General features: G+C 47.8%; 1 protein-coding gene across 1 annotated transcript in view; it reads left to right on the top strand.

Moving 5' to 3' along the window:
* The window catches only part of Slc28a3 (solute carrier family 28 member 3), a 49,536-nt gene extending 34,327 nt beyond the window's left edge, over positions 1-15,209 (top strand). Inside the window, exons 10-18 of the mRNA XM_032884905.1 lie at positions 74-154; positions 2,212-2,337; positions 4,495-4,625; positions 7,108-7,276; positions 8,049-8,246; positions 12,137-12,218; positions 12,724-12,822; positions 13,054-13,165; positions 15,083-15,209. Coding sequence (XP_032740796.1) covers positions 74-154; positions 2,212-2,337; positions 4,495-4,625; positions 7,108-7,276; positions 8,049-8,246; positions 12,137-12,218; positions 12,724-12,822; positions 13,054-13,165; positions 15,083-15,209 — 1,125 coding nt within the window. The remainder of the gene's footprint in view (positions 1-73; positions 155-2,211; positions 2,338-4,494; positions 4,626-7,107; positions 7,277-8,048; positions 8,247-12,136; positions 12,219-12,723; positions 12,823-13,053; positions 13,166-15,082) is intronic.
* The last annotated feature ends 705 nt before the right edge of the window (positions 15,210-15,914 follow it).

Raw genomic sequence — 15,914 nt, forward strand, 5'->3', positions numbered from 1 at the left:
CTGGGCACCAGTGGAAAAAGCCCTTTGCTATATGAGTGGTTCTTTGCTGACTCTGTCCTTTTCTTCCTTGTAGGTTGGGTGGCTAATGCTTGTCACTATGGGGTCATCTCCCATTGAGTCCGTAGTAGCTGCTGGCAACATATTTGTTGGGCAAGTAAGTTGTAATGAGAGAGAGCGAGCAAAGCAAAACACTTGCTGGTGGGGATGCTCTCTTTCCAAACGGGTGGCAAGGAGCCTGTGGATGCATTATCTCTTTAGGATAGAGTGAAGGGTATAAAATAAGAAATTCCTAGTACTGTGTGTGCATGTGTGTGCATACATGTGAGTGAGTGTGCATGTGTGCACATGCATTCATGTGTATATGTATATTCATACATGTGAATGAGCATGTGTGTGTATGCCTGTGTGCTCGTGTGTGTGCATGCATGTATGCATACATGTGAGCATATGGGTGTGCATGTACATGTGTGTGCATGTGTGCACATGTGTTTGTGCACATGTGTATGCATCTATGTGTGTATGCACGTGCATATGTGTGTGCATGCATATGTGTGTGCATGAATACATGTGCACATACATGTGAGCATGTATATGTGTGTGTGCATGCGTGCATTTGTGTGTCTAGAAAAAAAGGGATAAGGTAGGGGAGGGAGGTTATGTTAATATGGAACTGAGTTATTGAAAGCTCAGAGAAAGAACACCACCATTCTGTCAAGTCACAGGGCATCTCATGCACACATTCTCCAAAACCTCCTCTCCATTATTGAGGCCTTTGGTCAACTCAGCAGAGGCTAGCAGCCATTCAGCTCAAATGGTCACCCTGTCTTCAAGCTGCAGATAGGGAATAGGGTACCTCACATGCTTTACGGCAATGCCGGTGACAACAAAGGAGACAAAGAAAGCTATCCCACTAAGAGTCCTGCAGGCACAGACACATGCCTTGTCCAGCCTCATCAGCTGCCACTCCTCTGAGCTTGCAGAAATGCTTTCAGATGCTTTTCTTCTCATGACAGATAAGCTTGTAGGTTACCGCATCACTTCCCTAATACGTTGGATGGATACACACCCTTTTGCTTGAGGCCCATTCGAGCAGAGAAAGGTGATCCCTCAAAACTGGAACCACCCTAAGAATGCACAGGTCGGGAATGCAATGCTTGGGGACACACAGCTTCAGGGGAAACAATTGCCCGATAAGGCCAGCAACCCTGCCCCAAGAAAGTGGACTCAAACCACATTCACGCCACAGAAAAACACATGGCCCCAAATCCCAGGCTTACGCTGAGCCCGAAGCAGTCTTTGGTGTGTACAGTGATAATGCTTCCTTCCCTAGGAGTTGAAATTATAATAATTATAGTCATAAAATCTCTCTGGACTAATTAAGGCACCGTCTCTAGATGATTGCTGGTACCCGCAGGGTAAAAGGTCTCACATGCCGGGTTCCTATTCAGTTTATAAATTGAGGCTCAACACATTTAATCTCACAGAACAATTAGGCATAACGAGCAGAAGATTGTAAGATTGCACGCATGTGTCTGTGGCCCTCGATCTGATATTTAATATGCCCAAAGTGCTGCTATTATCAATGGAGAGCCCCACATCTTGAGCTGCCCGCCCACCCTCCCTAATGAGCCTCGAGCCTGTTCCACTATACCCTGGCCGCTATGAAAGGGCCTGTGGGTGCCTCTCCTAGTCTTTGTGCTGTAACGGTCTCCATTTCCACACGACATGTACGGGTCTGTCAAGGCAGAAGATGAACGCTCGCAGCAGTCTAGCAATCCTGTTCATAAGTCCAGACTACCAGGTGGAGTTACTCAGCTAACTCTCAGGGGAGAGTTTCAAGTCCTCATCGCATCCAGCCCAAAGCTAGGTTGAGGACTGTTTAAACAGCCTCAAATATCACGGATTTACCCAGGACTATAAAAACTCGCTGATGAGAGTTCACTTTGGTGTTTCCATTGGGGGTGGGGAGACTCCAGGAGTTGGTACCAGAACTAACGAGAAAGCTGTCAAAGTACAGACGGGGAAGTGGGGGGAGGGAGGGCACCCTCAGAGTTTCCGATTCCAGTTGGAGACTTTCCATTTCCAGAGGTGAAATTTCCAGGGCTTGCCTTTCCTGGGACCGACAGACATGGTCTGAGAGTCACTCTGACAAATGCATTAGGGACCACGGCGTTGAGCATTTAAAAGGTAGCATGTATTCTTTGTCTCCAGACAGAGTCTCCACTACTGGTTCAACCATATTTACCACACGTCACCAAGTCAGAACTGCACACCATCATGACAGCTGGTTTTGCCACGATTGCTGGGAGCGTGTTGGGCGCGTACATCTCTTTTGGGGTAAGAGGGTCAAAGTCGATTCAGTCTCCCACTTCCTGTTTCTGGTTTCTTTTTTTCCTTCTTGTTGCTGATGGGAAGTGACACTTTCGAGCATGGCAAACGGAGCCCACCGTGGCTTTGGCATTTGCAATAGTAACCTAGGGAATCTGAGAGCTTTGAGTCCAGATTCCTGCCACCGTCGTGTAATTCTATCCAACCACAACACAGTGGTGGTCCATGAACAAGGTTACTTTGCCTGAAAACTTCAATCTGTGTGTGTGTGGAAAAGCAGAACCTACTATTGACATAAGCAAAGATGGTGTAAACCAAGGGTCAGCCAACTGTGGCTAATGAGCCAAATCCAGACCCTACTGGATCTTTGTGGAAGGTTTTGTTGGAAACTAGACAACCCTGTGCTTTTTGTCTTGTGTGTGTCGAGTAGTTCGGCCAACCGAGCTAAGGCCTGACTCTTGGGAAAGAAGCGGTGATCAAGAGCAGTGGGTCGCAAACCTTTACCCATTAGGGCCACCTGGAAAGGGGTTGTTTTGGTTCACATGAATCTTGTTAAAGGTCCTGATTTTCTGGCCCACACCCGTGTGTAATTAAACAAGAATTTCATGGAATGAGACCTAGCCATCTGTAGCATGAAATATTAAAAGAAAAATAAAAAACAAAAAACCAGGCTATCACCAGCTAGGCACGGACCGGCAGCCTCGGTCTGTTTCCAGCCAGGCAGACATGCTGAGACCGCATTCTTTCCTTTTAGCCAAAGCCTGTCCCACCAAGGCTGGCTCTGACTCAGCTCCAGAATTGCTCTCTCCACCCTGCTTGCTAAGCTCCCACGGCTGGCTGGGGCGCACTTCGCTGCAAACCCACGCTCTGCCGCGGTTACCTTTCTCTGGAACCCAGTTGAGTCGCCTCGTGAAGGAAAACACCACACGTTCTTAGCTTAGAATCAGCAGATAACCCAATCGCTGGGTGCAGAAGCTAGCATCCTAATCCCTCCAACTACTCTAAGTTAGAAATCTTCCGGTGGTGGATCCACCACTCAAACGAACAGCCTCCGGCTTCCTACATTGTGAGCGCCTCACTCGAGCAGTCCAAAAGCAAATTTCTTTCTCCTGCGTTTGTTCCCTCTTCCGCTTCCCAACCCGGAAGTTGCGCCTCCTCACCCAGTGATTGGTTTCCTGCCCCGTAGGTAGGAATGCTGCCTTCATCGATGAGCTAGGCGTGACAGGAATGGGGTGGGGAACACACCTAATCAGGAGTCTCTAAGATAGAGTATGGCCTAGGTAGTCCAACAATGGCTGTCTTACACCAAAGGGCTATGAATGCAATGGCTGTTCAGTCCTTAGGGCTGGCTGTCTCAGCAGTCCGAATCTGATATTGGAGCCGGATGAAGTAGGTTGTAGTACCAACGCAGAGAGGGCACAGCAGCAGGATAGGTGGACTCGCCATTGGAAGTGGGGGCAAGGGGGGAGGGGCCTGGTGGGGGGGCCGGACAAGCAGGGAGGGAGGGGGCAAACAGAGAGGGTGGGGGCAGGCAGGGAGAAAGTCAAGTTTGTTTCATGTTATTTCAAACATGCTGCCACCAGAAACTGAGGTCCACAGTGTGAACCCTTTCTCTTTCAAACAATCTAATCAAAAAAAGTCCCACCCAGGAGTGCCCTGGGCTTGGGTTTTAGTTGATCCTAGGTACAGTCAAGTTGACGACCAAGATTAGCCATCACCGTAGTGGGGAAAATCCAGAATAATCCAACTACGAGGGTGGGTAAGAAATGGTGGGTAGAAATAGTTTACATCTAAAGGGACAGTGGGTGGATTAATGTTGTGTAAAGACAGGAAGGGTTCCTGGGTGGGAAGAGTGGGGACCATCCGTCTCTGCTTGGGCCGTGCTCCTTCCACCTCGCGTACCCCATCTGCACGGAGGATGTGACAATTATGGATTGTAGGGACCAGTGGATGATCAGAGAGACAACAGAGGGGTTGAGAAGTCTTTGAAAGTTCTTACAATGCAGGATTAATTCTCATCCCGGATAATCATAGATTGAGGATCTATGCTTCTCCCAAGGGGGTAGTCAGGTGACTTGAATTCCTGCCTTGTCCTCTGACTGGGCTCCTGGAATGGTCTTCCCAGCCTCTGCACTGGATCAGCCCCTTCCTTCTTCACTGCTGCAGGTGTCATCTACACATTTGCTCACCGCCTCTGTCATGTCGGCGCCCGCAGCCCTGGCTGTGGCCAAACTCTTTTGGCCTGAAACAGAGAAACCCAAAATAACCCTCAAGAATGCCATGAAAATGGAAAATGGGTAGGTATTGCCTAATTAACAACCGTACAGGCCGGGAGGCCAGAATCGGGCTTTGATCACGGGAAGAAAGCACAGACGGTTGTGGCCTTAGAATGCCTCACATTTAACTCCCCAGTGAGCTCTTAGATTTTGCCTGGGAAACGAAGTCAACCCCCCCCCCTTTAGTGCCCATGAAAGCCTTTCTTTTTTTGGGGGGGGGTTCTTTTTTTCTTCCTAGGCAAGCGCTCTACCACTGAGCTAAATCCCCAACCCCCATGAAAGCCTTTCTAAACACCTCTTCCTTATGAAGTGCTTCTTGATAAACACACGCACTGTTCGCTGAGCCCAGCTTTAAGACTATCGGAAAGTTTCAGAATGGATGTTCCCAGGTTCCCTCATGGGATTAAAAAGGCAGCTTCGTTTTCTTCCACTCTGTGAAAAAGAAATAAAAACCTCAGAGGGATTTCAGGAGTGAGACCCGTAAGATATGAATTATGTCACACAATTTAACGAATGTGCGGCCTCATTCATGTGGAAATACTCATGACTGGGAGCGGAGTGTGAAGACAGCTTGTGGAAGGGACGAGGTGAAAGGCAGGCGTCCGAAACTCAGAAACCTAAAATCAAAACCGCTCTGAAACCCGAAAAGTCTTTCACTTCCATGTCGATGCCACAAGCGGGAAAACCCAGGCCGCTCAGCTTTGTTCTATACACAGATTATTAAAAAGTCGTCTAGGGCAGCAGGAGGGGTCTGCAGGTAAAGTCATTCACCGTACAAGGTGAGAGACCTGTGTCTGAGCCCAGAAGTCACTTAAAGGTGCAGAAGAGAAGTGGCTCCATGAAGTTGTCCCGTGCCCTCGGCCCATTCACCCTCACCACATACATCATGCTCACACACGCACACGGTGATAGCAAATCAACATTTAAAATGTTGCATAAAAAAATATGTCACAGGTTTTGCATATTAGGTGCATATGAAATATTAGTTAATCATCATTGAATTCTAATCCTTACCCCTCCTCCCACAGGACTTCTTTTTTTTAATTAATTAATTTATTTTTATATAGGTACACTGTAGCTGTCTTCAGACACACCAGATTACAGATGGTTGTGAGCAACCATGTGGTTGCTGGGGTTTGAACTCATGACCTCTGGAAGAGCAGTCAGTGCTCTTAACCAGTGAGCCATCTCTCCAGCCCAGGACTTCTTGTTATGTATTTCTGCAACTATTCCAAACACCAAACTAGGAAACGCTTTTGGTCTGGGTAATTGGGATGGAGGTTAGGTAGCATCCTGAAGGTTCTACTTACAGAGTCAGGAACCATGAAGATTTGCTTGGTGTGTATAGGTCAGGTGTGTTATGTAAGGATGCAGCTGTGTAGGGAAATAGTAAAGAAATGGGGTTTGGGGGGCTTAGATTTTAGGGATGGACCTCTCAGATGAGAGGGGTTCGTGGGGGACCAGAGAGGAGCACACCGTGGGGTTCAGTCCTTAGTGAAGCGGTGGTGATGTGGGTTTCCTTTCAACTGCTAGTTGGTAGTCCCGGGAGATTTTATCAACAGTCCCTGGCAGGTAACTACTTTTGAAATAGTAGTTAAACGTAATATGGTTTTGTCACTTCTTAGGGTTTTTTTTATTATTATTATTATAAATGTACCCAATGGAGTAGAGGTGGGAGTGGATGCTTAGCACCCAAAGCCCAGGATTCAGCCTCCACCAAGAGAAAGGTACCACAGCAGTGGGCTCCACATCCCCACAGCCAAGCATCCACGATCATAAGCCCATCAAATTTTGAGGCTGTAAGAGACTGCGTACTCTGACCAAGGGATGTGGCTAAGGGTCCACCCCTTACCGAGTCACTATGATTAGCTCATTGCTATGCCGTAGTTCCAGAGATACTGTCTTAGTTAGGGTTTTGACTGCTGTGAGCAGACACCATGATCAAGACAACTTTTTTTTTTTTTTTTTTAAAGATTTATTTATTATATAGAAGTACACTGTAGCTGTCTTCAGACACCAGAAGAGGGCATCAGATCTCCTTACAGATGGTTATGAGCCACCATGTGGTTGCTGGGATTTGAACTCAGGACCTCTGGAAGAGCAGTCAATGCTCTTAACCACTAAGCCATCTCTCCAGCCCCCTCAAGGCAACTCTTATAAGGACAACATTTAACTGGGGCTGGCTTACAGGTTCAGAGGTTCAGTCCATTATCATCAAGGCAGGAGCATGGCAGCATCCAGGCTGGCATGGTGCAGGAGGAGCTGAGAGTTCTACACCTTCATCTGAAGGCTGCTAGTGGAAGACTGATGTCCAGGCAGCTAGGGCTAGGGTATTAGAGTCCACGCCCACAGCGACACACCCACTCCAACAAGGCCACACCCACTCCAAGGCCACACCCACTCCAAGGCCACACCTCCAAATAATGCCACTCCCTGGGCCAAGCACATGCAAACCACCGCAGATATTCCTTGGTAATTGTAGAATTCCCATTTTTTGATGTAGTGATTCGCGGAATCTCCTGGAGGCGGCCACGCAGGGTGCATCTTCGTCCATCCCCCTGGTGGCAAACATCGCTGCAAATCTGATCGCCTTCCTGGCCTTGCTTTCCTTTGTGAACTCCGCTCTGTCTTGGTTTGGAAGCATGTTCGACTACCCACAGCTGAGTTTCGAGGTATGGCTCTACCTTGTTTTGTTTCTGAACTACCTTCATTTGAAGACACGTTTAGAAGCCAGGTATGGTGGCTTACCTTTAAATCCCATCACTTAGGAGGCCGAGATAGGGTTGCCAGAGTCCCAGGCCAACGTGGGCTACAGAGTAAGCCTTTCCTAGTCAGCCGTGTTGTGCTCTCTCACACACTATAGAGGCATCTAAATTGCTGCCCCACCATTCCCCCAAAGCAATCATTCTTTCCTGACCTCTTCCCAAAAATATAAGCTACTTCCAACCCAATTCCTGTTTTAGTCTGTGCTATGACAGAACACTGGATCGGGAAGCCTTATAAAGATAAAAGGTTTATTTAACTTGCCACTCTGCAAGCTTAAAATCCAGTCGGGGGATTATACATGGCGAGGATCACACGCAGTCCTGTGCACCACAGACAAGAGAAAAGGGCACATTCAAAATGAATGGAGGTGGGGGACCCATGCCACTGACCTTGTTTAAACACTCAAATTAGTCCATTCCACAGAGAACTAATGCGATACCACAGGAAAGACATTCGTTGATTTTAAGGCTCGAGTACCCGTTGACATCACCACATGAGAATCAAGCCTTAAGACCAATTTGTTGAGGACCAACCGTACATCCCTGATACATAAAGATGGGCAACTGAAGATGGGTTCCTTGCGCCCAGAAGAGCAGGACCAACTCTGTCACTGAGGGGATGTGGCAGAATTTGAGGCAATCGCTGTTTAATGAGTGTCACCACCTCTGTCCCTTGCAGCTCATCTGTTCTTACATCTTCATGCCCTTCTCCTTCATGATGGGAGTTGACTGGCAAGACAGCTTTATGGTCGCCAAACTCATAGGCTACAAGACGTTCTTCAATGAATTTGTGGCTTATGAACACCTCTCAAAATTCATCAATTTGAGGAAAGCGGCTGGGCCCAAATTTGTGAATGGCGTGCAGCAATATATGTCAGTACGTATAGTTCTTCATGTCTATATTCTATATGTTATATAATTCTTACCACATAGATACACTGTGACTTGGTATGCAGTAATACATGTCAGTAGTGTAATTCTTATCACATAGATACACTGTGAATTGGTGTGCAGCAGTATATGTCAGTAAGTGTAATTCTTATCACATAGATACACTATGAATTGGTGTGCAGCAGTATATGTCAGTAAGTGTAATTCTTATCACATAGATACATTGTGACTTGGTGTGCAGTAATATATGTCACTAAGTGTAATTCTTAGTACATAGATACACTGTGACTTGGTGTGCAGTAATATATGTCAGTAAGTGTAATTCTTATCACATAGATACACTGTGACTTGTTCCTCTGTCTGCCTGGAGCTTGAATGATGGCAGGACAGAACAATCCAAGCACTTGCTCGTATAGAGCTCATGACGAGCACAGCATAATCTTCAGTCATGTTCTCTTGACTGAGTGATATTTGTGTGGAGGAAGAGAGAAAGGGGGAGAGAGTGGGTGAAACTTAAAGACTGAAGTAGACACAGACCTAGGGTCGCATGAGCTGGGACATCAGTGCACAAAGATTTATCAGCTACCTCTGTGCCTGAGGCCCTGTGCTCGTCACCCAAGGTAAGCAATTTAAGATGAGGAAGGTTCATCTTGGCTCATGACCCACTGGCCTTGTTGCTTTCTGTACAAAGCAGTTCATCAAAGTGGACCCAAATAACAGAGTAGGACTATTCACCACAGAGTAGCTGAGGAGTAGAGGGAAGGAGGAGGAGGGGACAGCGTCCCAATGTCCCCTTCAAGAATGTGGTCCTAAATTCTTTTCCTGGGCTTGACTTCCTGTCCTAGTTTGCTTTCCTGTTGCTGTAATTAAACACCATGACCAAAAGCAACTGGTAAAAGAAAAGGTTTATTCCAGTTTATACTTACAGGAAAGTTCATTACTGAGAGAAGCCAAGGGAGGGAACATGGAGACAGAGACCAAGGAGGAACACTTCTTGCCAGCTTGTACACAGGCTCTCATTCAGCTACCATTGTTTACACAGCCCAGGCCCATCTGCATAGGAATGGAACCACACAGAGTGGGCTGAACCTTCCTACATCCATAAGCAATGGAGAAAATACCCCACAAACCTGCTGCGGGTCAACTGCTGTAGGCAATTCTTCAGTCGAGGGCCTGTCTTCCCAGGCAAGGGTGTGTCAAGTTGAAAAGATTAGACTTCACACCTCCTGAAGTCTGTCACCTCCCACCTCAGTACAGAGGTCTTGGGAGGATATTCAGGGGCCAGATATGACAGGTCTTACCTTCTCGGAGCCGACAGCTGATCACGAAGGCCTCCCCTAGCATCGTGAGTTCTAAGAAACGGACTGCCTGTCACTCTGAGCCTCTCCATCGAAATTTAACGAGGCACAGTTGCTACCTGTAAGGGAGGAGGGACAATAAAACGCTTCTTTCTGTGATCAGGAACCTTGGGGCGGTCACCCTATAATCATGCCAAGAGGCACTCATGCCACCTTAGGCTTTGATGGACCAAGGAGCTTAGTTTGGGTGGAGACACGTTTGTAGCTGAATCTCCAGTTCACTTCCCTCTGAAGATCAGAACTGTCTCCCAAAGAAACTAAGAGAAACAGACGTTTCTAACCATCCCTGTCCCTCTCTGAAATGACCCATTAGTGTCCCCAGCTTTGAAGCACACTGCCCAGTATTGAGACACTCGCCCCAGAGGTCACCCCTTAGCTCCTGGACTCCCAGAGACCAAACATAAGACTACTGTAAGTGAGGTCACCTCCCCCAAGAAAATCTGCACGTGAGTGATTTTATGGTCGGGGGCACCGCGCCCCAGAAATCTGCTAGGAACAGACCCTGTGGGTCTTCTGCCCTCACTGTTCATCTTTCAGGAAACAACAGTAGGGACTCGGCCAACTGTCTCCACGGTTTGGATGCCACCTAAGCCAGTTTGTTTCCCTGCCCAGAGCAAACAACAGGCTAAATTAGCTGACGAGTTTTCTGTTTGCCCATTGCCAGGAGAAAGTGCTCTTTTGTTAATGAGGGAAGCAAGCTGCCAGTTCTGGCAATACTAGTTGCTTCTCCGAAAAGCATGTTGGGAAGGAGAAGCCCCAACTGCAGAGATGATCCTGTTTGGGATCGAGCCCAGCGGAAGGCAGGCACACAGGGTACACGTGGAAACAGCTCAGCGGCCTCTGCTATTGTTGAGTGGCGGGGGGAAGAGCAACTTACGCCAAATTTCCGAGCATCTTGGCTTGCACACAGGAGACTATTATCTTCCTAGCTCAGCCCGCCTTGTTCCACCCGGCCGGCGATCGTTTACATTGGGGGCAAAAGAAAGTGGCGTTGTTCCAGCTTCCTTTTCTACTTCTGCTAAAACCGTACACAGCCATGACTGCACACACGTCCCCCCAGGTCCCCATCAGGTCACAGCTTCGTGGGCTGTGCCCGTTGAAGCGTCAGGTGTCTCCTATGGGGGTCTGGGTTGGGTGCTGCATATTTTCTTCAGTCAGGTTTGTTCGGGGGGCCTTTCAGGACGAGGGTCAGTCTGGAAACCCACTGTTCAGACAGTGCGGAGTAACTCAGAGCAGCCTTAAGCTTGACCTCAGCCAAACCTTTGCCAGACTGGCTGTGCCCACTGAATCCGCAGAAACCTCTGTGCTCAGTCCTTCAGCCCAAGCAACACTCATCAGACTGTGCAGCCCGTGTAACCCCCCTCCCCGCCCTGTGCAGCCTGTGTGGCCCCCCATAAGTAGGAGCAGAGCCCCCCTCCCCTGCCACACACATCCCTCTGCTAACTCACTGTTTTCCCAACACCCCAGAAATGACACCCACTTTTACATTTCCAAACGGGCACCCCCCACATTCCCATGCATTGTCCCAGCTGACGAACAAAGGCGGGCAGGCAGGATGGCCGACTGTAAGGAAGCTCCTGTGACTGCTCAGAGCTTCCTGTTTACTGAGATAACCAACTTCCCTCATGGCCCTTAAAAGACTATGTCCTCTGCCCTCCCCTACATGCCCCCCACACGAAGACCTATAGGCAGCTAATGAGCCCCCCCCCATTGTAGATGTATCAATCAGTTTTCATCATTGTTACAAAATCCGTGAGATGAATCAAAGGTTCCCAGGAACTGCTGTGGAGGGTGGGTTCTCCACCACCGCTTTCAGGCCAGCGTGTGGACTCTGCCAGTTCACCAGAAGCGAGTATCAAGCATAACGGCAATGCACACGCATCCCACATGCTCTAAATCCTGCGCATACTTAGTATATATAGTACACAGTTCCTTCCTTCTTTATTTTAGTTCTTTCGTTCACTGACAAAAATACCTAAAGTAAACCAACTTAAGAAAGCTTTCTTTTGGCTCCCTGTTTAGTGGTTGGCACTTGCCTGGTGACAGATGTTGAGCACACGTTTATTGCCCGCTTGTTTGCCTTTTGCCGCAATGTATCTAAAAACCCGGGCAGTAGTCTAATTGTTGAATTATAGCAGCTCTTTATATATTCTAAGTCCTTTGTCAGACACGCATAATGTAAGCCTTTGCTGGGGCCAACTTCTTATCTCCAGCAAATAGTACTGTGCTTGGTATAAGACGGCAGTGATCAAGTCACATGCAATATTAGATGTGATGAGTGGGCAGGAGGTAGCCTCTTTAGATGTCAAGGTCGCTAACTCCTAGTGCATGGGAAATTGGTCCTTAAATATACAGTCCTCTTTCCGCAGTCCCTCAACGTCTAAGCGCACAAGGGAGTCCCCGATGGTTATCTGATAGTTGATTGTGTGCCTGTTTATCGGCATTAATTCTGTAGCCAGCGAAGATTTCTGGAGGTACATCAGATCGTGTACAGATCGCTGTTTTATCTTGCTTCCAGATTCGCTCGGAGACCATCGCAACTTACGCCCTCTGTGGTTTTGCCAATTTCGGTTCCCTAGGAATAGTGATCGGTGGACTTAGTAAGTGAAAAGAACCCCCCTTGACACCAGACTTTTGCAAGTCCTTCCTGCTCTGAAATGCTGTGTCAGGGAAAATGGCTCCTCGACAGTAGTTAAGTCCTCTAAGGTCCACGTTTTATCCCTGCCCCGGAGTGCCATTTTCCTGCATACACGTAAAAACCCAAGACAAATACATACGAGCATCCACTCCTCCCAAGCCAATGATAACATCGGCCACTTGGTACCAATGCCCATAACAGGCATCTGAAGGAAAAGGCTGGGGCCCATGGAAGTTCACTGTAGAAGATGCTGCCATCGATTACTGATGTCTGCCTTGGGTAGAGGCATAGATGGGGGCAGCTAACTTAGACATCATCTCATCTGATTGATTCTTCCCAGTAACCCATTGGCTTTTGCTGTGTTCCCTCTTTTCAATTGACCGGGAGTTCAGTCACCAAAGTATTATCAGAAGCTACAGATATGGGTCTCTAACCAACCTAATCTCAAATGCCTCTCTCTCTTCCAGCATCCATAGCTCCGTCCAGAAAGCGAGACATTGCCTCAGGAGCCATGAGAGCCCTGATTGCTGGGACCATTGCCTGCTTCATGACAGCCTGCATCGCTGGTACACCATCCATCCCTCCTGTCCCGGGCGCCCACGGGACGGAGTCTCTCAGGGAGGCAGGCTTCCAAGCTGCACATGTACCATATGCTGCAGCAGAAGCTGAGAGTCAGAGCCGGGCTCAACACGCCGTGGAGTGGGATGTGTGGGATGGGGTGGAGAAGCTGAGAACAGAAGGAGAGTTCTGAGATTTCGTTAAATTATGACAATAAACGGCACTCTGTTCCTTTCCAGGCATGCTCTCTGACACCCCGGTGGCTATCAACTGCTACCATGTTCTAGAGAGCAGCAAAGTACTCAGCAACACAACTGAAGTAGCGTCTTGCTGTCAAGACCTGTTCAACAGGTAGCTTTCTGGTCTCTTAGTAATGGTCAAATCTAACCGTTGTGTACTTTTCCTGGGGGGTGACGATCAGGCTTCCTTACAGAAGTGTGGGTGGCCCCCAAATGGGCGTGTCAGTGAAAAATCTCACACAACACTGACGGCTGCGTCACAGAGTCCCCCCGTAGCCAGCCTTCCATCTGCTGCATATTCTAGACCCTTCCAAAGTCACATGCAGTTCAGAGGTCGGAAGTGGTAGGGGTGATCCCAGGGTAAGGCCTCTCGACCTTCCTCACCCATCTTCTTGTAGAGAAGGCGAATTGCTCCCTTATCGTTGCCATAGGCCTGGCTGTCACAGCATTAGGTCACTTATTTGGTTGCCATGACTACTGGGCCAAGCCTACCTCTGCTCCATGATGGACAGGCGGATAGGGTGGTCATGTTGTATTTGGAGCAAACAGCCACACTACGATCCCAGTACGAAGACCATATCCGTTTATTTTCATTACCCGCCCCCCCCAACCCCCAATCCCCTAACTGTTGGCCCTGTGAGAAAACTCACGGCCTTTCTTACAACCTTGCAACCTACCTTTTCAGGTCATACTAGAAAGCGAGAAGCTAAAACACTTTTCTAGGCTGCTCATGAGTGTGTAGTGTGAACCCCTCTGCGTCACGCACTTGTGAACGAGCTCACTTAAACCTTGTGGTCACCGTGTAGGTTGGGCACAGCTCCAGTTTTCCTCTGCTTTGCACGTGACACAATGAAGCCTTAAGGAGACTTTGTCTACTCAAGTAGTATTAGCCCCAGCAGGCCTGTGCACAAAGCCAATGTCCTTAATTACTGCTGCTAGAACCTCCCTTTGGGCTGGCCTGGGTCCCTGGTCCTAGTGGCCTCAGGGGAGATATGTAGCGTAGTATTCATTGCAGAGTAAAGTAGAGCAGCCTCGAGGGACAGCCGTGGATAACGGCCAACCTATATTTTTAGATAAGCGTTGTATTGGTGCTATTGTTTAAAGCCCTTTCCTGGGGAGTGTTTTCCTGTGCAGGTGATTGGCAGGCCTGTTTAGATCCGGAACAATGCTTTGTTCTTCACAGAAAGCCTTCAACAGCTACAAATGTTAGGGGTTTCCCGGGCAGTTTACAATATCCCAGGGGCACAGAGAGGACTCAGATCCCAGTCAAGGCCTCAGAGAATGTGTAACAGAACAGACAGATAGCAGCAGGGTCTAGGCTACCCGTGATCCCTGCCAGCCATCTCCCTCTGGTTTCTATTTGCAAAATCAGCACCTTCACTCCACCTGTCCTTATTCGTGTACGAATTAATATTATTTTTTAGATTTTGGGTTTGTTGTATGTATTAAGTATGTATAAGCATAGGGTTGGGCATTTAGCTCAGTGGTAGAGCGCTTGCCTAGGAAGCGCAAGGCCCTGGGTTCGGTCCCCATCTCCAGAAAAAAAAAAAAAAAAAAAAAAAAAATTCATGTATAAGCATGTATTTCTGTGCACTGAGTGCATGCAGTACCCCTAGAGGCCAGAAGAGGGCACTAGATCACCAAGGATTGGAGTTACAGACAGTTGGGAGCGTCTCTGTGGGTCAAGGGAATTGAACCTGGGTCCTCTAGGACAACCGGTGCTCTTAACTGCTTAGTCATCTCTTCAGCCCGTGTACACATGCCTTTTTGTTTGTTGTTTGTTGTTTTTATAAGAATTAGTTCTACCCTGTCATTGATTGCTATTCTGAAAGAAACAGGGGGAGTCCTCAAGGCCACTCAAAATTTGAGAACCAAAACTAACTAACCACCAGGAGTCTGTCTCAAACTCACCTATCCAGACTGGGAACAAGGGAGTTTCCTGTCCTGTACCATTTCCGGTGCACCCTCGTCTACTTCCCTCCTGCTCCCATCTAAGGCCCAACTAATGAGTTCCTTCTGCCTCCACCAGCACTGTTGCCAAGGGACCAAATGACATCCTCCCAGGAGAGAACTTCAGCCTCTACGCTTTGAAGAGCTGCTGCAACCTGCTGAAACCACCAACGCTGAACTGCGGTTGGATCCCTAACATACCGTGATCTCAGCCATGTACCCGGTGGGATTCTGTGCGCAGATGCTGGATTTCCTGCTCCCGAGGGGATAGATAACTCCATCCTGGACTCGGACTTAATGGCAAAGGAGGGACGAAGTGAGGAGTGAGTCCTCCCAAGCTACAGCATCTCCCTTCCCCTTTCTCTCCTTAGCCCATCCTCTCTCCATGGAGAATTCCTAGGAGGATGTCCCAAGCTGAGGTGTGTGACCCTAAGTCCCAACAAAATTTTCTGACTTTATATTTTCAAGGCATTTCACATATATATATACATATGTGTGTGTGTGTAAATACACACACAAATATACATACATGTCTGTATGTATATACACGCACACATATATACACACATACACACACATATATATTCATACCATATATATTCATACATATACTTGTAGCATGTATATATATGGTAGTTCCCAGCAACTGGGATGGATGGATGGGTAGATAGATAGATAGATAGATAGATAGATAGATAGATAGATAGACAGATAGATAGATAGTGTGTGTGTGTGTTATGATAGTTCCCAGCAACTGGGATGGATGGATGGATGGATAGATAGATAGATAGATAGATAGATAGATAGATAGATAGATAGATAGATAGATAGATAGATAGATAGAGTGTGTATGTGTGTGTGTGTGTGTGTTATGGTAGTTCCCAGCAACTGGGATGGATAGATAGATAGAT

This window comes from Rattus rattus, chromosome 14, assembly GCF_011064425.1.
Source record: "Rattus rattus isolate New Zealand chromosome 14, Rrattus_CSIRO_v1, whole genome shotgun sequence".
Classification (NCBI taxonomy): Eukaryota; Metazoa; Chordata; class Mammalia; order Rodentia; family Muridae; genus Rattus; species Rattus rattus.